Here is a 27,583-nt window from a genome sequence, read left to right on the forward strand (position 1 = left end):
AATAAATCACAAATTATCTTAGCATGTATGGAAGAAATTAAAAAAAAAAACACATAGCAAATGTTATCTTTTGAAATGACACAATAAAGGTGATATTTTCTTTTAATTTAGAAAAATATCTATATTTTTTTTAATTATAACTAATATTTTGCTTGAATTAATGAGATCTATATTTATTTTAGAATTTTTTAGTTTTTTTTTAATTATTAAATAATATATATTTTTTAATTTAAAAGTTCTCGTCAAGAACAACAGTCTTGATTCTCCACTAATGTCATTTCTTTGAAGAAGACTATTTCCCTCAACATTGATATTTTCCTTATTTTTCTTTTATTTTCTTGGTTAACCATGAAATATTTAAAGGTTGCATTTAGGAGATTATTTTCGGTTCGGATTGGTTTTTATTTTTTTTTATTTTCTTGGTTTTTTTTTAAATAACAGAAATTAGTTCAAACCGACCGGTTTCGGTTCGGTCTGATTTGGTTTTTTAGAACAAAACTGGTTCAAATCGGGTTTTTTTAGTTTCAGGCTTATAAAACAGAAACCAAACCGAATCGTTTAGTTTTTTTTTTTAAATTTTAATCAATTCAATTAGTTTTATTTCATGGTTCATTTTTTTTTAAAATTTTCTCAATTTAACTAGTTTTTTAATTTTTTTATTCACACTAGTTGATGCTATTGTTTCCATCTATAAGTTGAGCAGCTCGATCTTCTTGTTTTTTGTGCAAGTCACCCATTGTTTCTGTATATTAGCTCTAGTTTCTTGCATTTCCTCTCGTATTGTTATTCCAGAAAAGATTTCATTGATATTGCTTGATTCCCACATTTTCTCTTACAACCTTATTTATACAATGCAATCTTACATTCTATGTGTTAATTCTAACTAACTATAACTTAAGATAGTATTTGGAAATATGGTGGTAGTTAATTTTTTTTAAAATTTTATTTTTAAAAATGTATTAAAATAAAAAAAATATTTTTAATATCAACATATTAAAATAATATAAAAATGTTAAAAAATATTAATTTAAAATAAAAGATTTTTATTTATTTTTTTAAAAAATAATTTAAAATACAAAAATAAATATACTTTAACTAAAAAAAGTTACAACTAAAAACCACGTGCCAGTTTCCTACTAACTACTCTCATTGTATATTTTTCTCATAGATTTTTTGTGTGAAAATTAAAGTCAAAGAAAAAAAAATAAAAATTACAAAAAATAAAATAAAAAACAAGAGATCTAAAATTAGATAAGAAAATTGAAAAGGATACGGGTCGTTATTCTTCCTCCTGCTGCTCTTCAACGGAGACGACTGGTTTTTACTTAATTATTCTTGTTTTTTTAAAGTAATTTTTTTTTCTAAATATATTAAAATAATTTTTTTATTTTTTTAAAATTATCTTTAATATCATCATATTAAAATAATTTAAAAATATAAAAAAATTAATTTTAAATAAAAAATTTAAATTCAAACAGATATTTGGGGGGATAAAATAAAAAAAATATTTTAATTTTAAAAAGAACAGTTAAAAAAAGGTGGAGAAGAAGAAATAATAATAAAAAAAGAGAGTAGAAATAGCAGTTGGAAGAAGTAACAAACAAATAAAAGGAAATCATTTGTGGAATGGAAATGTTTAAAGCTGACTCTTCATCATTTCCAAACTGACGACGGCACCTCACTGTCACTAAAACAACCAAATTATTTTTATAGAAAAAAAAAAGAAAAAAAAAAGAACTTTATCGAAACTGGATCCGAACCCGAATCCTACGGAAAAGATTAGGAACTAGGAAGGCAGATCCATTTGTTTAACCTTCTAACGTCTAATCTAAAAATGGATGAGCAGCGGCAGCAGCAGCAGCAGCAAGTGAAAGTAGAAGAGGAGGATCGGAGCAGCAGCAGTGATAGCGGAGACTACACGTCGGAAGATGAAGGAACCGAAGATTACAGGCGCGGCGGCTACCATGCTGTTCGAATCGGCGACAGTTTCAAGAACGGACGATATGTCGTTCAGAGTAAGCTTGGTTGGGGTCATTTCTCCACCGTCTGGCTCGCTTGGGACACTCAAATTTCCGTACTCTCTTCTTTACCTTTTTATCAGTTTAGAAATTCATTGACGATTGCTTTTTTTATGGATCTGGGTTTATATTGCGTGTGTTTAATAAAGACGGAGGCATGAATTTTTAGCCAACAACATCAGATCGTTTAAGTCTCAATATTCTATAATTCGACCTCCTGAATTGAATTGATAGTGTTTAAACTTGTTGTTGGGATTAGTCAGCTATATGAATCACTTCTCACCATTTTGTTTTCTCGTTTGTAAAAACTGCCTAAACAAATTTTTATATTGATTACCCTTATGAGCTTTTGTGGATCTTTTGTAATAATTTTTCTTTATCGGGCCTCTGATGATGTTTTTACCTGGCCATAAAAATTGCAGCGATATGTAGCTCTCAAGGTACAAAAAAGTGCTCAGCACTACACTGAGGCAGCCATGGATGAGATAACCATCTTGCAGCAGATTGCAGATGGAGACCCTGATGATAAAAAATGCGTTGTTAAGCTTTTGGATCATTTTAAACATTCGGGTCCGAATGGTCAGCATGTTTGTATGGTTTTCGAGTACCTGGGGGATAATCTTTTGACCCTTATCAAATATTCTGATTACCGGGGACTGCCTATTCACAAGGTTAAGGAGATATGTTTCAATATCTTAGTGGGTTTGGACTACTTACACAGACAGCTTTCTATCATTCACACTGATCTGAAGCCAGAGAACATATTGCTATTAACAATGATTGACCCATCAAAGGATCTTAGAAAATCTGGTGCTCCTCTTATTCTTCCGAATAGTAAAGATAAGTCTGCATTGGAGTCTGGGATTGCAAGATTAAATGGAGACATGTCTAGGAATCATAAGAAAAAGATTCGAAGAAAGGCTAAGCGAGCAGCTCAGGGGTGTGTGGAGAAGGAAGCGGATGCAGATCCTGAAACATCTGCTGCGGAAGAGTTGTCAGCTAATACAAAATTAAATGAGGGTTCTACTGAGGAGCAGCCTACTAGTTCAGAAAATGCAAATAGATTATCTGATGTTGATCGAACAAGGGGCACTGGATTGGGAAATCAGGGTACTAAGAGGGGGAGCCGTTCCAACAGGCAGAAGTTGTTGGCCTCAGTTGACCTGAAGTGCAAGTTGGTGGACTTTGGGAATGCATGCTGGACATACAAACAGTTTACGAATGACATTCAAACTAGGCAGTACCGTTGTCCAGAGGTGATCCTTGGATCCAAATATTCTACATCTGCAGATATGTGGTCCTTTGCTTGCATTTGTTTTGAGCTGGCAACTGGTGATGTGCTTTTTGACCCTCACAGTGGTGACAACTTCGACAGGGATGAGGTAAGGATTTCTTTTAGAATTGTAATCATTCATGGTCTTTCTTGTAATATTTCTTGTAAGTATTAACTGCCCCTCTCTTAACACACACATGTGCCCATGCACAAACATGTTCATTTCAAGTTTGTTAACAGATGGTTTCAAATCCTTGGATTGAATACTGATCAAATCTCATCCAGCATATATTATATTTCAGAACAACATAAGTAGGACAACAGATAGTTTCAAATCTTTGGATCGAATACTGATCATATCTCATGCAACATGTATTATATTTCAGAGCAACATAAGTAGGAAATTCAGCATCGAGTGCAATATTTGAGTGCATGCTGTAATTGATGCTTTTTTAAGAGTATAGAGTTGTCAAAATCCTGGATGTAGGATATTTTCTGTATATTCTGCCCCAGCAGATGTTTAATTTTATCAAAATATTTTTTAATCTCAATAGGATCCATTGGGATGCTCATGTTTTATATAAAAAAAAAAGAGAAAAGCAAAGCAAAGCAAAGAAAACAATAACAAAAGGGGTTCAGTATGTGTATGCAATGATGAGTGTTGATTTAAGCCTTTGAACTCACCCCAGCAAAAGATCATAGGTCATGAGAAATATAATTGCAAACCAGATATTCTGCTGGAATCTTTTGCTGGCTGAGAATAGAGATCTTGATTTAAGCCTTTGAACTCACCCCAGCTAAGCCTGGTTACATGTAATCCAACATTGTCCTAGCGGAGTGACAAGTTACCTGATTAATGCATGTATAAAAAAAGTCATTCAAACATGGTTTTGACACACTGTTTTGAACATCATATAAATTTATGAATTTTTGTTTTCAACTTCAAGGGTTGCGGGCTCTCTGTATCATTTTTGTAATTTGTCATCATTTCTCTATGCTTTACATACTACCCATGAAGATTGTATAGAGTTTAAGTGATTTAAGTTATCTCCTTTGGGAAAATAGGTTCAGTTGCTCTTTCGTGGGCATGTCCATGTAGATTTAGTTTCCACAGTTATTTTGAGTCTGCCCCTGGGCATCATTGTTAAGCTCAGTTTAACAAGATTGAGAAAGAATAGAAAGAAGAGATAACAGAAATTGAGAAAGAACAGAAACAAGAGAGAGCAGAGAAGGAGTAGAGAAATGAGTTTAATCTTCTGTATTTTCTTGTTCTCCAACACATTTCCATACACCAGTTTATATACAATGGTTTTCCCTCCAATTACAACTGATTTAACCCCTTTTTTCAACTACTAACTACTAACTAACTCAACAACTAACTACCTCCTAACTAATAGCCATGCTCTTCACGTTTTCCACATTCAGCACATGCTGCAATTCTTTGCTTGAAGGCTAGCAATTCTGTTTTGTACTGGAAGCAGTACTGGAGGCTTGCATTCTTTATTTGTAAGCTAGAAACCTTAATTCCATGGTAACTTGAATCGTAACAATCATCCACCTTTATTAGGTTGATTGCTAGTATTGACTCTTATTACAGCACTTAGCTATAAAGGCCACTTTGAGGCGGGACAACTATTTTCAATTGGTAGATAGAAATAGAATGTGCTGGAAACAACAGTTAGAACCGCTTGGTCTTTAGTGGTATTAGTTTATGGCTGAAAGGAATAGAGATAGAAGATCAAAGAATTCCCTATAGAAAAGGGATTAAAATAGACTAAAGAATGAAGTCTGTAAGAAATAGTCAAAGAGAATGACAATTGAAAAGTTTGAATTGCAATTCTCAATTCAATTCACAATAATTTAGATTAAAACATAGAAAAAGGTGCTCTTAATAGGCACCAAAACCCTAGTAGAATTCCTTTAAAAAAACCAAAGTAAATAGCAGCAATTAAGTCCTTTAAATTCTAACCTGAATCAAACAACTAAAATAAAACAAGGGGGGAATGGCCCAATCTGTTTTCGGTTTTTTGTCCAAGCAAATGCAAGCTTTTATATTCAATTGTTTTAAGGTGCTTATTGTTGTAGCACTTAATTCTTTGTACTCGTACCAAGTACTCATGTCTTACTTGCAGTCCCAAAATTTGTTTGATTTATTTACATCTCACATCTTTTTTACTTTTAAGGATTAGGTATTTAGCCCGATTTTGATTTCAATTGCATAAACTCTGGCTTTGGTTTGTCTTTTTCTTTGTTTCTTTTTTAAATATGACTTTCCATTGCTGAATATAGTTTTCAGTCTTGTATTTTATCTTACTTTTCTATGTTATTATGTTTCACTTGTTAAGCGTCTTATTATAGGTATGCTTGCTATGAAGATTAAAAAATAATAAAGATAAATAGTTAGAGTACGTAATAGTGGAGAAGAAGTACAAATGTAAGGATGTTTGGTATGAGTTTAAAAGACTACTAGGTACATTTCGAATAATTTCATTTGAAAAATATGGTACAATGTGTGTATTTATACTGAACTGTAATGGCTAGGTACAAGTATAAAATAGACTGTTATAAGTTTGAGGAAAGAAAAAACAGAGGAAACATCTTTCCCCTGGGATTTTCTTAAAGACACCCTGTTAATTTTAACAACAAATCCTCTTTGGTAATAACCAGTCTTCTTTTATGTCCAATGCCAGATTCACATTACTTATAAATGTATGGTGCATTTCATATGGGAGAGTAGATCAAAGTAATTTTGGTCAAGTGCTCTTCTTTCTAGTTGTCACTATATGCATGCACCCAGTTAGAAAAAGCACGTCTTTCAGGATGATCTTCAGTTGCCTTGTGCTTTATATTTAAATTTCTTCCCATGTGTTCTGAGGATATCTTCACTTCCCTAAGCATGTGATCAAAGTAATTTTGGTCAATTGCTCTTCTTTCTAGTTGTCACTATATGCACTGCACCCAGTTAGAAAAATTGCATCACTCTGGATGATCTTCAGTAGCTGTGTTTTATATTTAAGTTTCTTCCCATGTTCTCTGAACATGGAAGGATATCTATCACTTTCTTGAGCATGTGGAATTGGAAAGATATCACAGTTTTGTGGGGCTGAATGTATTTTGTATTTGCTTAATGAGCTATTTTAAATGTGCTATGATATGGCTTCTTTGATTTCAGTCGGGCTTATTTGACCATTAATTTTATGCCCTTTTCTCAATCTGTTTCAGGACCACTTAGCATTGATGATGGAGCTTCTTGGAATGATGCCACGGAAGGTGAAATTCTTTCATTGCCACTGTATGATAAGTTTATGTCATAATGTTGTCACATCTAACTTCAATATATGGTCTACTGTTACCAGATTGCCTTAGGTGGCCGCTATTCCCGGGACTTCTTTAACAGATATGGTGATCTGCGGCACATACGAAGGTTGCGTTTCTGGCCCATGAATAAGGTTCTCATGGAGAAGTATGAATTTAGTGAGAAGGATGCAAATGAAATGACAGAATTCTTGATTCCTATCCTTGATTTTGTCCCTGAGAAGCGGCCGACTGCAGCTCAGTGTCTTCTTCATCCATGGATTAATGCAGGCCCTAATGTTTTAGAACAGTCTGGTGAAAACCAAGCTTCGGAAAGTCTAAATTCAGAGAAAAAGAAGAGGGAGAAAGATGAGAGGGAGGCAATGGAGATTGGACTGGGGAATATAGCTATCAATGTAGAATCTAAAGGAGTTAATGATCCTACTTCCAGTAGTGTAAAGCAATCCCAAGCAACTACAAGCTGTTGATCTAGATAACAATCTGGCGTATGCAAATAGCAAATTGGTCCCTCTCAACCGTCCCCGTGGAGTTGTCTGCAATAGCAGCTGGCAATCTTGCAGGGCATAATTACTTCCTCTGATGATTTTGCATCCATTTTTCAATCTTGATGGGCATTGGAACGTGGTTATGGGATCGGACGGAGCAGTGGCTTGAGAAGATTATACATCTCCGGTAGACAGAATTCTCTTTTGAGCACAACCGGAGGAGTGCATGTGCCTTCTTCAACCACTGGACACTTTAGGCCAGCAACTATTGCCTTCTCACGAACTCCTGCATGTGATATTGTTAATTTATGCGATTCATGTACTCGATGGATGACATTTGATACTACTACAACTATTAATACATTACTTGAATGCTACACATTTTTTAAGCGAGGAAACTTGTCCATTTCATTTGTCATTCTTATTAAAAAAAAAGAAAAAAAGGGATAACCTCTTGCTTCATCGTAAGCACTATTTTCTAAACTGTAATTTATGAAATTAGAGGAAAAAAAAGTGCTATAAAATGCAAATTTTAAGAGGGTCAGCATGCCTATCCCTTATTATTATTACTAGCTACTAATTTGCCAATGCAATTTTCTTTGGGCTTAATCATCAAGGACTTTATTTCAAGAAACTATGGGCTATGTTTATTTCTGGCTGTATATGTACCTCTGGAAATTGAGGAATTCACAACTTCTTTAGGGCATCCTATGGACGCCTTGGGTTGTTCTGGGTGGGAACTGCGGAAGCATCCTCTCTAGTTACTCTAGTAAAATTGACTCTTTTTTTTTTTTTTAATCATGTATTTTGTAACTATCAAATAGGTGTTAGCATTTTCCGTTAGGTTTTTGATTGAAAAAACCAACCAAACTAAAATTTATATTTTATAAATTATGAACGAAACTAAATCAAGTAACCTGTTCAAACCGACTAGTTCATCTTAATGTTTTTTTTTTTTTTTTCCCTTTCAAAACTGGCTAAACATGTGTCAATTTAACTGGGCTTGGTTTTTTCTTAATTTTTTGGAAGATAGCCTTAAAATGTGATGATTATTTTTTGTTATGGGCCTTCAGTTTTTTTAGTCCTCCACATTATTATTTTTTTCACATAATATTTAACTAACAATCCAACCACAGTTATCATTTTTTCATGTTAATAAATAATTCCTTTTATATCCAACAAAGAATTAAAAAGGAAAAACCTAGCAACTTCATGTCGTTAGTTATTCAACTTTCTGCATTACATATTCAGTTTGGTATTTTCATCCCTAATAATAAGAAAATCACAAGAAACAACGCCTCATCACCATTTTGTCATCATTGCTGTAGCCATCGTCATCTTTCATCGTTTTTCTATGAACTGTTCATCCATGTTGGATGACATTTGCAGAATTGTCTGAACAATCTCCATAATTAAGTATCTAAACGCAATTAATGGATGGAAATGAGTTGCTGTGATGGTTATTCTCATAAGGTGCTAGAAGATGCGTCTGATTTACATCAAGTAAAGATGGAGCTGTAGAATAAATATGCATTAAAAATGGATTCTTGTCAGTATTTCTGCAGATAAGCAATAAAACTTACGTAGATTCACACTTCTTTAACAAGAGTTCCAAGCATATTATTATGAAAAGCGAAAACAAATCAGTATAGACTTAATTAAATTAACACAATCCTTGCCAAGAGTGATCATGCATGGCTCACTCCATGACTAGCAGGGCACGAAACATCAGCAATTACAAACCATAAAAGCAAGCACAGACCATGCCATTTCAAAGACCATGCTTTCTCCAAGCATTTAACAAGCAAGTAAAATCCATGTATCAAGCACCTCTGGTGTTCTCTTGTTGGTACCGTGTGTCTTGATATTGGTTGATTGGTTGTGTAATTTGTTGCTAGTGATTTCTTTTTTCTTTGAAAATTATAGTTTGGTTCTTTTTTATTTCAATTTTATAACTTTTTTTTTTAATTTTTATTCTTAACTTTTTTTTAAAAAAATTTTTTTTTTTTTTAATTTCATGATTCAATCCCAATTTATTATAATTTTTTTTTAATTTGATTCTTATTCTTTTGATTTTTATTTATTTTTTGGTTTTTTTGTAAAAATTTTTATTGATTTTTAATTTTATCATTTCAATCTAAATTTATAGTATATTATATTTTTCAATTTGATCCTCATTCTTATAACTTTTTCATCCTTTTATTAAGGTTTTTTTTTTTTTTCAATTCCATCCTCCAATAAAAGATTTATAGTTGCTATTTGATTTATTTTTTATTTTGATTTTTATTCTTCATTCTTTTAAAATATATTTATATTTATTTATTTATTTTAGATCTTTTTATGTGATTTTTTTTAATTTCATCATTTAACATTTGATTTGTTGAGAATTAGACTCTACAGTTTTTTCATGTATGATGTTTATGATCTAATAATTTGGATTATGAGTTTTAAAAAGTTAACAAGAGTTGATATCCTTTATTTTTTTTTTTTTTTTCAAATTCATCATTAGAAATTAGTTTTGTTTTTTAAAATAAATTGGTTTTGACCATTAAGATTAGAAAAAAAATTCTTTGACCATCCTATAATTTACTTATGTTTACATTTTATCAAGAATTACATTTTACATTCTAAAATTTGCTAACATTTTATATCCTAAACTATTACATTGTTTAGTTCACGATATAAACCGTAATTTCTTAAAAAACAAAAGGTAAATATAAAACAAAAAAATACAGGATGGTCGATGCAATTTCTCCTCAATATCAATAATTAAGACGGGTGCCCGTGTAGGTTTGGATTGGAGCCACACGACAAAATAGACTTAGCATCATGAGTTGCTACAAGTGGTCTCTAGAAATCAAAACATGCTTGCAGCCAGCACGAGTTATTAATAATTGAAGATATAAAAAAATCGTCAATGAATCTGAAATTAAATCGCATCCCGCCTCTAGATATTAGAGACAGCTGGCAATAATTACATACAAATCTATAAAATTCACGTGTCCAAGTTGACCACTCTTCCTGTGCTTAGTAATCTCGAGGGAGTCTTGGATTAACTTACACGCAACAATCTTTACATTTCAGTCTCATTTTTTTTTAATGAATAAAGTTAAAATTAGTTGAGAAATAATATTTAGATTTATATTTCTATTAGGAGGTGGGACCTCGGACAACAATGCCTAATATGATTGTGAATAATAAAACCTATATTTTTATTAAAAAAAATACACTTAATTTCATATATATATTAGATTTGTTGTGGACGTACTTATTATTTTTTTAATTGAGTTTTTTTTTTTTTTTTTAATGTTTGATCAATCAAGTACATGTATTTCAAAAATATCTTTAATGCCGTAGTGGTCTATATAATGTTCTTAAGAAGGCAAACATATATAATTGATTAATATATTTTTTAAATAAAGAAAATCAAATAAGAAAGTCAAAGTATAGAAACTTAAATAACATTTTTAAAAAGACACAAACACCAAAATTAATATTATTACGAAAATGGATATGTACGAAATGGCAACACGACAAACTTAGCCAGAATAGATGACTGCACTGGACAGAAAAGTTCCTAGGTACGTTCTCCTGAGAGCTTGGTAGGGCATCTCCAACCGGAGAGAAAATGAAAAGGCAAAATTAAAAAATATTTTTTTAATTTTTATTTCTTTAATTAGGTATTTAATGCAGAAGCCAATAAAAAAGTCAAAATAGCTATTTAATTTGAGAAGAGCTATTTCTACATGTTACTGTAGAGATAGCAAAAAAAAAATAAGTATTTTTTTTTTTAAAGTAAGGAAAGAAACTTGTTTTTGTTTTAAATTTTTTCAAAGCATGAATTTAAAAAAAAAATTGAAAATCAAAATTGAAAATATTGATGGTTTTTTAAAGTTTGAATTTAAATTTACTTTTAAAAAATTAAATTTTTAACAGTAAAATATAAATTAAAAATTAAAAATATTCATATAAATAAATTTTAAGTTTAATTTTAAATTATATCTTTTAACTTTCATATTATTTCATAAATTTATATTATTTTTATAAATTACTCATATTAATTATATATTTAATAACATCATAATTATATTATATATAAAATATCTAAATTAGTTACATAATTATATAAAAATGAATTTAACATGAAATATATTAAAATATAAATAGCTTTTCTAAATAGCTTTTTACCATTGGAATGCATATAATCAAAAAAACTATATTTATACTATTCAAAAAGCCATTTTATCAATTTAGCTTCTCAATTTAGCTTTTTGCATTGGAGATGCTCTTAGGCGATGTGCTGTGATTTTTTTTAAATTGATTTTTATATAGAAATATATTAAAATAATAATTTTTTATTTTTTAAAAATTATTTTTTACATCAATACATTAAAATAATTTAAAAACACAAAAAAATATTAATTTTTAATAAAAAAAATATAAAAAATTTTAAATTTTTTCAAAAATATTTTTGAAACATAAAAATAAATAAGATCTAGTTTCCAGTGTGATTTTTCTGTTTTTTTGGATTATAGTTTATTTTTTAAATTGATTTTTATGTACTTCTAAATAATTGACTAAAAATTATGCTGAAAATGAATAATTTTTTTTTAATATATAAATACTTTATATACATTTATTTTAAAGATGAGAACAAACATTTTGCTGAAAAAGGATACTGATAGAAAAGCAAGAGTTATCAGATTCATTCAATTTAATAACATAAACACAAGAGAAGGAAATCACATTGAAAGTCACATGACATCACGTGGATTGCATCTCTCATGATGTCGTTTTCTATTACATACGGCCACCGTTTTATTGTCCTCTCTCTCTCTGATCTCCAACATGGCAACATGCAAACTGCGACGATTGGCCAAGCTTTTTCAGGCCTGACATGAGATTTTTGATATATTTTCCTCGCTGGTCACCATTGGCTGGATGCAATTATTGCCAGGCTGTACTGTAGCCACGTGCCTCTATCTTGCACTCCCTACTTCTCTTCATAATCTTCACCTACTCATCTCGTCTTTAACTATTATATTATATTAGTATATACCGTAAACTAATTGAGGCCTTCCCTTTCCCCAGCCTCATTGAAGACTATTTATTTTAATTTTTTTAATATTTAATTTATTGAAGATTGAAGTTCATCATTTATTTTAATTTAATTTATACATGTTAACTCATATTATGTGTTTGGTAGGTTAAATTGGTTGACTTGATTTGTTTTAATTAATTATTTTTCAATTTTATCTATCAATAGTGAATTGATTGATTGAGAATTAAACTTCATAATTTATTTTAAGTTGTTTTCTATGAAGTTATCTCATTTTATTACAGGTCGTGAGTTTGACGGCTAACCTAGTTGAATTGAGTTTTTTTTTTTAAATCTTTTTAGTTTATATTTTTTCAATTTCATTATTTAGTAAGGAGTTGATTATGAATTAGAATTCATGATTTATTTTAGTTTGCTTTTTATGAGATCATCTTAATCTTATGACTTAGGTTACGTGTTTTGCGAGTTAACCCAAATATACTTAGGTCATTTTATTATGTCCTGTTTATAGATTGTTTTTTTTTTTTCAATTTCAGCCTTCAACAATAGGTTTATTGAAAATTGAGTTTCATAATTTATTTTGATTTGTTTTTTTATGGCGTTATCATGATAGTCCCATGACCCGAGTCATGGGTATGACAAATTAACCCGGGTTGACTCATGTTATTATTTTTTTGTTTACTTTTTATAAGGTTATTCTTATCTTATGACATGAGTCATGAGCTTAACAGGTTAAATAGAAGTCAATTATTTATTTAATTTTTAATTTTTTTTTCAATTCCATTCTTTTAATATTGGATTGATTGAAAATTAAGCTTTATAATTTTTTTTGATATTTTTTATATGAAGTTCATGATTCAAGTCATGGTTTTAACATATTAACTCGAGCTAGTCTGATTCAATTCAATATATTGTTGTTGCAATATTGTTTTTTTAAAGATGTTTTGATTTTTTACAAGTCAAATTATATTTTTGCTGACCATCCAAGTTGTCTTTAATTATATCAAGTCATTCATAAAAAAAAAAAAAAAAAAATCTGACCTGCAATATCTAAGATCTTCTCTTCATTAAAAAGTTGTTGAAAAGAGCCCTTTGTGCACCATTTTTAATCTATGAATATCATTGGAAACAAGAGTATAAGCTAGCTTAACTTTACCAATACTGAATTCCTGTCTAGGACTTGAACCCAATATATTAATTAATCCGTCTCTATTATTACTAGAGTCAATAAGGAATAATTAAACCCCCATTTTTTAAATCCCGACAAGTTGAAAGGAAATGAGAAATAAATAAAATAAATAAAGGGCTTTAATTGTAAAAATTCAATGGCATTGACAATTGCGGAAAGCATGAGTTAGCCCGTAGCTAACCCTAAAAAAAAACACATGATTGTACACCGGCAATGGGATATGGTGGTGTTAGCCAGAAGCTAACACTCAAATCCCAGCTAGCAGTCAACAAATTTAAGCACACTTTTATTTCTCAAATGGACCGATCGGTCAACTAGGTGTTGACCAACAATCCCCCACGTTTTTTTTTCCCTATCAATATTCTAAATGCATTTCTAGCACTCAATGCATGCTAGCATTGCCAACGATCATTGACTGCTGCAAAACTCCAAGAATCCCATGAACTCATGATTCCGTATCATCGTTATGCTCGTGCCAATACCAACACCTCCTGCGAAAGATTTGATCAAGTTAACTACAATGTTGCTGATGAATTATTAGCCTTGTAGTTGTAGTCAAGGCGACTCGTAAAAAAGATGGTATAGAAACAGGAGTCCTTTGTGGTTCTTACCCATTGTAAGAGCACTAACGAAGATGACACCAGAGAGGATGAATACAATGAGCGAAGCTCTTCCCAGAATTTTAACGAGTTTTCTTACAAAAAACTGTCCCCAGAAGCCAGCCAAAACAGACACTCCCATGAGATACAATGCTGCAACAACAAATTATACATAGATCAGTACGTAGTGAGATATGAAATAATAAATCAGTATGTGGAGCACAGAACACAGTCTGCGCACTAAACTGTATCTGATAAAGTTGAAGGAGGGGAGATTAAGAATGGTGGCTAGGTACCGAAAGGTATTGGGAACCTCTTAAGGAGATAAAACTCCACCACAGACAGGGATGATGAGAACATCATAACGAATGTACTTGTTGCACTGGCAACCTGTTAAATGCAACAACGGGATTATTCCTTCAGTGCTCAAATTTCTTAAGAAAGAAGCATGGTCTTTTGCAGAAAGTAACTTGAAAGAGAGTATGAAGAGTATATGAAGCTCAAGAATTCTTGGTTGCGTGGGCAACTTGAAAGAGAGATCATGCATGGCTGCTTGTTAAAACTAACAAGTAATAGATATTAAAAAAAAAGAGAAGAAAAAATCATCATACATGAGGGCTGACACCGATCTCGAGGAGCAGAGGTCCCAGAACGAATCCACCGCCTGATCCAAGAAGACCCCCGACGGTGCCTCCTATGATGCCACAGAGTGCGCAGAATAAAATGTGCATGGGAGTCCATTCAATAGAAGCCTCACAAATTGTTTCTGTGTTTCCTGTGCTAATCCTCTTCTGGTTTTCTCTGTATAATTTGACTGCTTCATATCCGAATACCACTAATGCTATAGGAAACTACAGGAGAACAGAACGCACCCATTAGGACCATCACGAGTAAAACCTACCAATGATCGATGAAAGAAAAGAAGCCACAAGAATACATGTAAAGAGCAATATTGTTGCTTGTTATGAATACCTGTAGGCAGAAGAGGACCCAGTACCATGTACTGCAAACAGCTACATCATTCTGCAAAATCAATGACAATATAAGAACATGAAAATATATGAAGATATTCGGGACAGAGAGGGGGGGAGAGTAGGCTTGCCTTGATAACTTGAAGAAGGAGGAAAGAAGTCCAAACAAGGAACAGAATCAAAAGCCTTTTCCATTTCAGGTTGAAGCACAATATTTGCTACAAGATTAAGACAAAGTGGATTCAGAGACTGTTTAGTTAGAGGGTGGTAACTGCACAAGATTATATGAATGTGGAATTTGTATACCATTTTTGATTTCTCTTCTCTAGGGATCAGTGGCTCATACTCTGTATCAATCAGAACTGCATGCCAAATAAATTACAAGAAATCAATTTTCAAAACTAACAGGCATATATGCAGCAGAATGTAATGATTTGCAAAATTTATGGGCAGATAAAAAAGAGAATCGATCAGTGTTAGTCTTACGTTCGCCACGGGAGTTAACTATAGTTTCTTGTTGCTGGACCATTTCTTTCTGCAAAAATTCTGAACATTACTTGATAACAATAAAGGAAATGCCTCGAATTATACATCTTGATAAAAGAAACTCTGTAAATTGTACCTTCAAAATTGTCTCTTCCTTCCACATTTCAATTCCCTTGAAGAAAGACCTAGAAGAGGTCCCTGGCCATAAAAAGAAACGAATCAAAACAATGGAAGAGAAATCAGTATCAACATGCATAGAAACAATGAGATTAAGTGTGATTCATTACAAAGAAAAAGGTCACAAGAGTATACCTATGAAGAGTATGATGATGAGGACAGTTATTAACCAGTAAGGAAAAACAACACTCAAGGAAACACCAAGGGTGATGCCAAGCAAAAGCATGGGCTGGAAGAGGAGAGCCAAGTCATAGTCTATGATGGGCACTTCTCTTGTTGGGTGGGGCACTCTTAGATTGTACCAAACAGATGATGCTGATGCCCCCATGATCATACCTGCACCAATTCCACAAACCATTTTTATTTTTTCAACATAAGATTAAAGACAAAAAGGAACTCAAAAGCTACTTCATCTTTTTCCACATAGTGCGACACTTTCTATGTCAATTCAAAACATATTCTCATAGAGCGCATAAGCTCACTTTGGTATTGCGTCGTGGCCGTATTTTTTAAAAAAATATGATTTGTTTTCATTTTTTATGCTTTTAAGAAAATAAAAAAAATATTACTTTAATATATTTACAGATTAAAAAAGCTTTTAAAGTAGCCGCAACTAATACTACCATAGTGATAGAGGGTCGACGTCAAATTTTATACTACAAGAAGAAAAAAAAACTCACTCTTAAACTTTAGAGATCTCCTTTTCACCTATCGAAAGGCGAATTTCTTAATTTAATACTGTTACCACACATTACTCTATCATATATTAGAGAAAACCATTCATATAGATGCTATTGCCACACACACACACACACACACACACAACACAAAAGAAGAATGAAAATCAATTTTTTTTATTATAAAATAAAATAAAATTGAAGATGTAAGAAGAAGAAGAAGAAGAAGTATACATATATATGAAGCATGTAAATTGAGGAAGTATGTACATACATTTAGAAAGAGCAGCAGCAGACTTGGTATCAAATCCAACAATCAAAGTAAGCATGGGGACGAAAATGCCACCCCCTCCAACTCCACCAACCGTACCGCACGCCGATCCTAGAAGTCCGATCACTGTGGCCAGCACTGTTCTCCAACTAAACTCTAATTTCTGCACAAGAGATTATCAATTAAGAAAACAAAACCAAACAGCCCTATGCCATCAAGATTCAATACAATCAACTCAGAGAGACTCACAGGCCAAACTTTGTCTGTGGTGGTTAGGTAGGGGGAGGCGAGGATATCAGAATTAGGATTCGGTGAGGCTTTCTCATTTGGATGGGAGAGGAAGAACACAGAAAGGATAGCCACAGAGAAACCTGATAGCAGATAAAGCACCAATCCTCTAGTGGCCATTTATGTATAATATATATACAGTCTTGAATACACCTGCTCGCAGAGAATTAAGAAAGAAGAAGAAGCTGTTTGTAGTCCTTGGTTGAAGGATACAAGAGCACCTCCTCCCAGATGAATGGCTGCGGCTAGCGTCGCTCGATAATTTCCTGCGCAAGGAGATAGCGAAGGAAGGAAGGAATGAATGGATATAAAGGAGAGGAGAGAAGAAAGGAATGATTTATAAAACTTGGGCAAATAAACGTCAGAGAGAGAGAGAGAGAGTTTGGACTGAACAATCATTAAGAGGAGATGACGAGAATCTCGTCGTATTAGGAGATAAATTATACATTAGCTGGGCAAGTGGCGACCTCAATGCCACAACAGACGGCTCCTCCTAAATTACGTTACACGTGTAACTATCCTAGTGGTTCTATCAATATTAATTACCGGAAAAGGACATTATTTTCCCCAGGGAACAAACCTTTCTCCTTTGATTTGATTTTATTTATTGGCGTCCATAAATACGCTGCTCCAACAGTAAAATCATAATACAAATTAAAATATCGAAAAATAAAATATTGCTTCCGATCCGATGAGAGGCGCGTGGATGATTGGTGCCGGGCTAGAAGCTGTACGACAAGTGGAAGCCTGACAGGTGGAATGGAATCCATGCTGTTTGGAGTTATATATGTGGCCTTGGACCTGACCTGTATCTGTTCATTTCAAATTGGACACGTCTCTCCTGCTGTGAAAAGTAGACCACGATTATCAATCAAACTAATTCCTACCGTATATTAAATACTATAAAGATTAATTAATTTGTTTGGTGTGAAATTATATAATGTGAATAATTTTTCCCAAACAATACTGTTTTTTTCTTTTAAATAAACGATATTATGAAGTAAGTCGTTGGATTGAGATTTTGTTCGTCTTTTATTTGTTTTTATTCAAATCTCACTAGCTATGCTTACTTGCAACTTTATATCAAATTTAAAATGGTCCAATATTTTGTTTGGTGCAAATAAATTCTAATTTTATTTATACTTTTTAAATAGATAAAACAATTTATATTGGAAAGAGTTATATATGCTGTAAATATTTTATAATAATAAAAGATTATTCTTTTTTTACATATAGCTACATGACATCATAATATTAATTATAAGAGATTGCAATCTTCATTTCCCCCCCCTAAACAACACCAATATCCTTTTATATAAATAGCCTCTAATAGAAAGCAAAAAAGAATAAAAAAGAATTTTCTTGAATCACTAGATATTAACACGTGTAGAAGCACTCAGGGAAGGCATAAAACAACAACGCATGAAGAAGTTAAATGATAAGACTTGACAACTCGAAAGACTCTATCCCAATCAGCCCTCATCTATTCAAAAAAATCCCCATCTGTTTTTGTAATTTCTAAAATTTTGGCTAAAATGTTCCCGCTAAATAATTTATTTTTTTATTTTTTAGAAAATATCTAAATTATATTTTTTCTATCTTATTATTGTATGCAAATTTATGAGAAGTTTCTTGAGTTATTGCTATATCTCATGTTAAAATTTTAAAACAATCAAAATTTTAAAAAAACCTTATAAAATTATCAATGATATTTTTTATAATTTCATTCAAATTTATAATTTTATTTTAAAAGATTATTTTTTTGTCTTCTTTTTATTAAATTAATTTTTTTTTTAATTTTATCTTTCAATAATATATCTATTGAGAATTGAGTTTCATAATTTATTTTATTTGGTATTATTATGTTCTCATAATTATCACAAATTTAAAAAATTAATCCATGTTGATTTAATATATTATCGTTTTAATATTTTTAAAAATAATATATTTTTTAATTTTTTTTAAATCAAATTATAATTTTTTTAATAATTTAAATTATTTTTAAACTTATCAAATCAAGTCAATTCACCTTCTCAATTTTATCTTTATGTATATAAATAGATGTTACATGGTATGCGATGTCTTATCCACCACTGTCACGACAGATGGCCTTTGATGACATGAACTCATTGGTCGGACCCACCTTGTCCACCCGATCTAAACAGTCGATTCTTAGTTGTGCCGGAAAGCTAACAACAGCCACAAACATGAACACCAGTTCAATAAATTCCAACTAGAAAAAAAGACCACGGAATTAAGCTTGAATAATGTCAGGTCTCAAAATCGATCTCAACTTGCTTTGTAAGAACAAATCTAACCATGTTGTATAGTTGTCACTAATATGTCCAAATCACAGTGGTCCCAATTTCCAAGACTATTCATGTGGGAGAATACAAACATCTCTTTATCTTCCAGTCTCCCTCACAAGCTGTTAACCAAAATTAGCTAGGTGCTATGTATATATCCTCCGAGTTTCTGATCAATTTATTTGAACACCCATAAAATGAAAAAAAAATAAAATTAATTTTAATGGTGTTCTATAAATGAAACTATCATCTATATATATATGAGCATTTTAGTAAAATGATAGGGTGTGGTATTTTCTGCTGAAAAAGTATGATATAACTCTTTTATCTTTTCATTTTCTTATGAGATCTTTTTTTATCAGATGTTGTTAAAGAAAAAAGTGAACGTTTTATTAGACATTTGACTGCAGTTGAACTAAAGAAAGATTACGTGAATGATTGTCGACATATTCCATCCCAAATACCTTTTTTTTTTTTTTTTTAATAAGGATAAGATGTTTTTATAAAACCAGCTTATAAATTAATCAAGATTAATATAAAAATGATTGCATTAGATGTGACTTTGTGAGTGATATCTTTATGCATAGTAATTAATTAATCAGCAAAACACTAGTTTATTAAAAGTAACAACGTGTATAATTAATCATATTCCCGCTTGTTGCAATTATAATATCCTAGTTCATTTTATTGAGCATTGTAAAAGTAGATAAAAAATAAAGAAGAGGAAATAAAAAAAAAAGATGATTTATTTTTGAAATGAAATGGCAGATGGATTCCATGAAAGAATATTTTATGAACAATCTTGGATACCATAGTGAGACATTAAATATTAGCCCAAGGTATGCTAGCACCTATGGTCCCATCAATGCCAACACCTATGGGTCTCACATCTCCATCAATTTATCGACCTACACCTCGACCACTATATCCTGATTCATCTTATGTTGATCCACAATATCATGGTTTGTCTCCACAACAAGCACCGTGATTGTATCTTTTGATTGTTTTTTTTTTTTTACTGTATTTCGACTTATTTGCATTAATGCAAGTTTAACTAAATTTTTATACTATGAATATTAATTTTATTCCATTTTTTATTGGTGATAAAGTCATTTTTAATATTAATTTATGTTGTTTATATATATTCTACAACTTTCAAAATATCCATAAATAATTAATTAAAAAAATTAAAAGTTATTTTGATAAAAATAAATAAATAAATTTAATAAAAATAATATAGTCAGCAACTGATTTTCCGTTGCTAATTGTAAATAATCCATCAATCAACAACGAAAAATCCATTACTGATTTACAAAACTAGCAACGGGTTTTTCGTTGTTGGTTTGTGAGCATTGGATTATTCGTTACTGATTGTAAGCATCAAAATTTTCATTGTTGAGAAATCAGAAACAAATAAATTCGTTGCTGAAAAATCAACAACGACAGATCTCTATGCATTATTTGTCGTTGCTTATTCCATTGCTCAATATTTTTAGCAACGGATTTTAGTTTTATTTGCAATAGATTAGTTAGTTGCTAATTATTACATGTTTTTAGTTGGGTGACCTTTTTATTGTAGGAAAAACATTGTTCACACACTTCAAATTATTGTGGACTTGCTATTCATTTTTATTTTTGTCTCCAAACTTTTATTTTGGGTGATTTGATTCTAATGGAAGATCATTTGCCTTTGATTTCTAAAATAAGGGTGAAATTAGAAGAAGAAAGACCGAAATGAAAAGGATGTAAAAAATAAATGGTGTGTCATGTATATGTTTTTCATAAAAAATACACTTAGGTCCTCCAACTTTAAAAATAATATAATTTATATAATTTAGATCCCTTTAAATTATGAAAAATTTAATTTTGAAACATAATTTCTTTTTAAGTCCCTAATTAGAAAGAGAGAGAGATGATTGGAGTTCAACAATTACAGAGAAAGTCATCATTTACATTATTTGTTTACCACTATAATAGTTGTTTCTAGTGTTTATGGATTTCATGTAATGAAAAAAGTTTGATGTTGGTTGTTTTTAATCATAATATTACTTAGAAAAACAAATTTATATCAAGAAAGATAAATTTAACCTAATTTAATCTTCAGTTTAATTTTATCAATTATATAGCACAAAATCAATGTTCAAAGTTTTGATAGAAGAAAAAACGTTACCTGTGAATATTGTCAAGGTGTTTTTTAGCATGAAGAATTGTTTTAGTTGTTATCATGTACGGAGTCTATTTTCTACATCCCTTTAAATCAAAATACAACCAAGAGAGATTAAACTTCTTCTTCTTCTTTTTTACATCAATCATAATTTAACTCGAGATGAGAGTGCAAAAAGATTTCTTTTTTATATTACACAAATGAAGAATTTCCCAGAAAAAGCTAGTAAAAATATCCAAAGAAATAAGTAAAAAAACATGTTCTTACATCATCCCTTGCAAAGATGCAAATGAAGTTCAATAAATCAGTATAAACCTTACACATGCGTCTTGTTAATAATATAATGTAAACAATCACCTTAAACATAATTATTCCTTCAAGCTGTCATGTTTTGAGTAAATATTAACCATCAAAACCCCATCCTCAATTTGTTTTTTAATATTGGAGTTTAGAATTTTCACATATGCTAATAAGAACTAATTAAAATCTAATTCAAAAAATAATTTAAAAAATTTGAGGTCAAAGAAAATTTTTAAAATTTTCCTAACCATTAAATATTTTCAAAATTTTAAAAATAGAAAATAATGTAAAATGATCCCAAATTTTATTGAGAGATCGAAGAAATTATATAAATTTATCTGCATATCATCTGATTCTCAAAATATTAGTGTTGTTAAATATTACATAATTAACACCTCACCAAACTTAAAATAAGTCAATTAAAAAATTACCTATATGAATTCATGTAAACTCCAAGGAGAATCTTTCTAAAAAATTGAGATAATTCCAACTTATATTGTTCATAAAATTAAATAAAAATTCTGTCTGAGAAAAACCTGAAATTATTTTAAAAATGTATTAAATTTTCATTATTATTTTTAAAAAATTCAATGGAAAATATATAAAAAAACGAGTGGATTGGTTTATTCGGTACTAATCTCATAATCAAATTGTCCAAAATATAATTTTTTAGTTAATAATTCAGGTTTCAATGTGCCAGATTTTCTATAGTTCAGTGGGGAAATTAAATCGTCATTAAACCTCTAAAAAATGTTAAAAGTGCTGATTCTACCTCGAAAGAAAGTGATGAAAACCTGCATGTAATCATAAATTACAGGATAATCATTGAATTTCTGGCCTTGGAAAAGGAGACGACTTTCCCTTTTGAGTACAAGAGCTTTCACAACAAGAAAGGAACTTATAAGCTCAAGCTCTAGGTAGCGTTTGTCAAACTCTAACAAAGAAATATTGGTTTCGAGTATATATATACACTTTGAATGTTCGTAACTAACAGATATTTATAGGATAAAATTTATCTTAGCTCTACGCACCAGAAAGCTAAAACAATCTTGATGAACGTGGAAAAGTTCCTAATCCTAAGTAAATTAGTACTCACCAAACCCTCAAAAAACTATAGAAGATATACCAGGACTTAGCCACCTGATTAAGAGTATCCTTAACATAATTACACAACTCCTTAGGAATCTGATTAATTACTGGAAAAATGATCATCATGAATTCCAACATTTAATCTACGAAGCCAAATAGAATGAAGAATCATGTGGAAGACATCAAACCGCTTTGGAGGAGAATTAACCTCGAAGTGCCTCCTCACTTGCAGCACTCTTCTGTGCATTCTTATGTACTGCCTTGGAGATATACTTGTCAATATCTTCTTCAAGCTGGGGATATCACTCACCGGAACCTCAACAGAGAATGACTTCCAATTCAAGACATCACTAAAAGGTGGCACGTAATGATCTGAAATCAGCACCGGAACGCACCCTGCGTAAATCGCCTCGACAATTCTAGGACTTGCAACTTCATAACCACTTGGACAAAGGCAAAACTTGCTTCCCCTCATCATTTCATAGTAAGATATCCCTTTTGGGAGTTGCTGATGCACCTTGATATCATCATCCTTATTTTCCCAGTGCTCAAGAACTACAGGTCTGATAGGACCATGAAGCCTTCCGGCAAAGAAAGCTAAGACGGAGCGTTTTGATGGAGATAGTCCACCAACGAAGCCCTTTATTGAACCGGTTCGGAGATTGATCTCCGGCAAGGATACATCTTTGATGGGATTGAATTTTTCTGACGTGTTGGCATTGCATAGTGCGCGAATTGAGATTTTGCCTAGATGAGGAACGGAAAATGAAGCTTCTGGCCCCTGTGAAAACAAATACAAATTACGTATATAATTGTTATAAATATAAAGCTAGCATGGTGAAAAACAAACTCGTTCGTGTGTGTTTATATAAATAATCTTTTTAAGAGAAGAAGTTCTAATCAACTTGGATTTAAACCTATAGTATTCTCTGAACACGTATATTAATACTAGTTTAAAAAATAAATATTCTTTAATATTTATATATAAATCTAGAAGGCACTTAAAAAGAATTAAAAGATATTTTAAATAAAAACTTCAAATTAATTTCAATACTCTCCTTTAATTTAAAGGTCATCTTATAATAACTTTCCATAGTTACTATTTTTTTACCGTCATATTATATCCATAACTTTTTGAAATTTTTGTCTTTATTTTGAAAAGATTGTAATTTATATCTTAGCCACTTCTTTCATCGTGGAAATGACTAGATTACATGTATTTCATCAAATGTTCTTGAGACAACTAAGATGCAAGGCATGCGTACCCAATCATGGCAAGCAAGCATGAAATGATCGGCACCATGGCTTCGATTCCAAAATGGATATTTTCCACTGATTAGATTGATGTAGTCTGAAACAGTCCTCCTTATCGGACCAAAATCCCGTGATTCCCGCTCGTAGATAAATCGAACCATCATAGCTACGCTGAAGGGGAGGAAATAAACATGTGCTTTGTCAGGATCCTTGGTACGGAAATGGCCGTCAATCTCCATCCTGTGAATAAAATTTCCTTCCATGGAGTATATGCTCCGGCAAGGACCATTATGAAATACAGGGGGCTCCCCCTCTCCATACACGAAGACCTTAAACTGTTTTTCCATTTCCAAATAACTCCTGTTATGAAAAAGGCAATTCCTTAATATATATTTATAATGTGGTAAGCTAAGCAGCCAGCATAATATCTGGTCCAAATGACTGTTAATAAACAGGAATATGGACTGCAGTAAAGAATAATTTAACAAACCTGTGAAAGACTTTGGCATTCCAGTACATGGGGCCTGCCGGAGCATAATCAGGGTCATCTGCCTGCTTTCCATTTTTAGCCTCTTTTAATGCAACTCGAGCTTTTTGAAGGCCTGCTTCGAGTTTCTCTAGACTGGTGTGCTCGGTTTTATGTCTAGTTTTAGTGGCAAGATCAAGAGCTTCGTTTGCTGGGGCAGCAATGGGCCCTGAAGTTTCTGAAACATCTCGTTTCAAAACATTCTGCACACCAGTAAACCTAAAATTATTCAATCACCTAGAGCCCCAAATTATTAAAAATAAAAAATCACAAACCAGAAAGTTTTGTTGAGTCGAAATTGAAAGATGTGTATAATTTATTTTTTGAGAAGAAAGCACTATACTCTTAGATCTTTCAAAACTGTCACAGTGACAGCACTACAAGTTAATGTATATTCAACAGACAGAAAACCGCTAAATGCTAACTGAAACAGCGAAATCTTCAGACATTGATCAAGATCGAAGTCTTTTTTTATATATATATAGATGAATCATTGATCCAGATATATAGTCTACCACAGAAAAAAGACAGAGGAGGTAATTAATAAGACAGGAGTTAAAAGACTTACAGGGTCTTCAAATGGTAAAGCCTCAACAGCTTGCGGTGGAGGAGAAAAGCCGTTAATAAGAGGCGGAGACTCATCACTCTCTTTTGCATGTACCTTGACACTACTAGCACCGTTTAAAGAAGAATTACCAATATGTCCCCACCATAGCCAGGCCGGTTGTCTTGCTATAAAATCCCAGCTGGAAGTCGTAGTAGATCTTAGACCAAAAATGACAACAAACCCAGAAACCAGTATCAATGGAACCATTAACACCATGAGCTTCATCGAAGAAAACCTACATGCAAGCTTTTTTTTGCAATCAGATTCCTACTTCATATTCTCGTGGAGTTTGTTTTCTCTTAGCTAAGCTAGCTATGCATAGACCTGTTATGGATTTGCTTGTGCCACTAAATCAAAACTCCCACTCTCTCTTTTTTCTATTTCCGTAGGATTCTCATTTCTTTTCAGCAGAAAGAGTTGAACATTTGCAGTGGTTGCTCCTCCAAGCCAAGCGTCATCTTATGCACCCTCTTTACCTGCGTGTTTCTCATGCAATTTCTTCTTATTCCGATTTTACCCCTTTCCTTCTACACCGACCTGATCGCCGATTCTCTTTTAACGGTGTGCATAACTATTATACATCAAGCTAAAGCTAAAACATTTGGGAAAGTGATGAAACATGTAGCTTTTCTCATGTATTATTGTGAATTGTTACAGTTATTTTTTTTAAAATATATATTTTTTTAAATTATCTTTCTTAATTTAACTTTTTTAATATTAAACTAGTTAAAAATTTATCTTTGTAATTTTATTCTTGAAATTATTGCGGATTGCTACAATGTTTTTCCCATATAGTTTTTCTATTTTATTTTTTTTAAATTGTATTTATAGATTTTATTTTTTTAATATTGAGCTGATTGAAAATTTAATTTAAAAAAAAAAAATTTAAAACATCATGAATTGTTATAGTGTTTCTCCACAAGTTTTTTTTTTTTTTTAATGATTTTTTTTAAAAAATTATCTTTGTTGATTTTATTTTTTAATATTGAGCTGGTTAAGAATTAAAGTTATAATATGTGGGGAAAACACTATAGCTTTTCTTGCAAATTACTATGGATTGCTACAGTAATTTTTCCACATGGTTTTTTATGTTTTTTTTTTTTTAATAAAATTATCTTTGTTAATTTTATTTTTTAATATTGAGCTGGTTGAAAATTACAATTACAAGTAATTACAAATAAGGCTAAATTATGTGGGGAAGCGCTATAGTTTTTATCACAAAACACTGTGAATTGCTATAATGTTTACAAATTGTCTGTCAATTTTATTTTTTTTAATATTGAGTTAGTTAAGAATTATAATTATAATAATGCTAAATCATATGGGGAAAGCATTGTAAGTTTCCTTACAAAACATTGTCGATTGCTACAATATTTTTCTAAATGGTTTTTTTATATATAATTTTTTCTAAAATTGTCTTTGTTGATTTTATTGGGGAAAGCACAATAGTTTTCCTTACAAAATATTGTCAATTGCTACAACGTTTTTCCTCATAGGTTTTCTTCCTTTCAAAATTATCTTTGTTAACTTTTTTTTTAATTAACTTGATAATGAATTTAGCTTTGTAATTTTTTTTTTATTAACAGAAAAGCTAAATCATGTGGGGAAAGCACTGTATCTATTTTCACAAAACATTGTGGATTACTACAAATCATTTTGTTCAGTCTCTAAATTTTTTATCACCAACACAACTTTTTTTTTTCTTCATGGAATATTGGCTCCATCATAACTTTAGTTTTTATTACTTATCTAATGTTGATTTATAATTATAACACTATCAAGTACATTTGTTTTATAAGCTTGCGGCAGCACGGGTATGCCATCTTGTATTTCCTATAACCATGTATATGCAATTATGTATATCTCCTTTGGTAAGTATATTTCTTATGTAATGATTTGTTATTTGTAACTTAAGAGAGGTTGAAAGAAAATAAAAAATATATATTTTAATTCAACCATAAATAATCTATTTAAAACTCCATAGAACTATTTTTTTTTTATTAATTTGAGTGTCCGATCCAGTTTGTGTGTATCTTGACTAATTATCCTATGGCCTCTAAAGTTAACGATCATATAAGTTTTTAAAAATTCTAAAATTTATGAAACTTAAATTCAAATTAATAATTTTTTTAAAATAAATTTAAAATTTAATTAGTTAAGCTAAATTATCCAAATTTTCTGAATAACTAAATTTGGCTGGGCAAGTGGCGACCTCATTGCCACAGCAGACGGACTCCTCCTAAATTACGTTTACACGTGTAACTATCGTAGTGGTTCTATCAATATTAATTACCGCAAAAGGACATTATTTTCCCCAGGGAGCAAACCTTTCTCCTTTGATTTGATTTATTGGCGTCCATAAATACACTGCTCCAACGTAAAATCATAGTACAAATTAAAATATCGAAAAATAAAATATTGGCTCGTAGATGATTGGTGCCGGGCTAGAAGCTGTACGACAAGTGGAAGCCTGACAGGCAGAATGGAATCTGTACTGTTTGGAGTTATATTTGTGGCTGACCTGTACCT

At 31.3% G+C, this 27,583-nt stretch overlaps 3 protein-coding genes across 5 annotated transcripts; 1 reads left to right on the plus strand and 2 right to left on the minus strand.

Annotated features, from left to right (window-relative positions):
- The first annotated feature begins 1,612 nt into the window (after positions 1–1,612).
- Positions 1,613–7,489, plus strand: LOC118048192 (uncharacterized). Of its 2 annotated transcripts, none has more exons than XM_035057777.2 (4): positions 1,613–2,015; positions 2,441–3,400; positions 6,514–6,561; positions 6,648–7,489. In XM_035057777.2, the coding sequence occupies exons 1-4, from the start codon at positions 1,929–1,931 to the stop codon at positions 7,071–7,073; spliced, it is 1,521 nt and encodes a 506-aa protein (XP_034913668.1). In that variant the 5' UTR covers positions 1,613–1,928; the 3' UTR covers positions 7,074–7,489. The 2 variants fall into 2 exon arrangements, with proteins under 2 accessions (XP_034913668.1, XP_034913667.1); XM_035057776.2 differs by having other exon boundaries at positions 1,614–2,074.
- A 5,947-nt stretch (positions 7,490–13,436) lies between these two features.
- LOC118048191 (sulfite exporter TauE/SafE family protein 4) lies at positions 13,437–17,177 on the minus strand. Its single transcript, XM_035057775.2, has 12 exons — positions 16,770–17,177; positions 16,524–16,683; positions 15,708–15,908; positions 15,532–15,593; positions 15,396–15,444; positions 15,216–15,271; positions 15,041–15,127; positions 14,911–14,961; positions 14,550–14,789; positions 14,235–14,328; positions 13,951–14,091; positions 13,437–13,830 (listed from the first exon to the last, which is right to left on the minus strand). The coding sequence occupies exons 1-12, from the start codon at positions 16,926–16,928 to the stop codon at positions 13,748–13,750; spliced, it is 1,383 nt and encodes a 460-aa protein (XP_034913666.1). The 5' UTR covers positions 16,929–17,177; the 3' UTR covers positions 13,437–13,747.
- A 5,336-nt stretch (positions 17,178–22,513) lies between these two features.
- On the minus strand, positions 22,514–25,684 carry LOC118048190 (probable glycosyltransferase At5g03795). 2 transcript variants are annotated; one of them, XM_035057773.2, is made up of 4 exons: positions 25,016–25,684; positions 24,412–24,666; positions 23,933–24,281; positions 22,514–23,448 (listed from the first exon to the last, which is right to left on the minus strand). In XM_035057773.2, exons 1-4 carry the CDS (start codon positions 25,102–25,104, stop codon positions 22,768–22,770), a joined length of 1,374 nt encoding a protein of 457 aa, XP_034913664.1. In that variant the 5' UTR covers positions 25,105–25,684; the 3' UTR covers positions 22,514–22,767. The 2 variants fall into 2 exon arrangements, with proteins under 2 accessions (XP_034913664.1, XP_034913663.1); XM_035057772.2 differs by having other exon boundaries at positions 24,412–24,650; positions 25,016–25,681.
- Between the last annotated feature and the right edge of the window lie 1,899 nt (positions 25,685–27,583).

The sequence above is a fragment of the Populus alba genome, chromosome 6 (genome assembly GCF_005239225.2).
Source record: "Populus alba chromosome 6, ASM523922v2, whole genome shotgun sequence".
NCBI classification, from domain to species: domain Eukaryota; kingdom Viridiplantae; phylum Streptophyta; class Magnoliopsida; order Malpighiales; family Salicaceae; genus Populus; species Populus alba.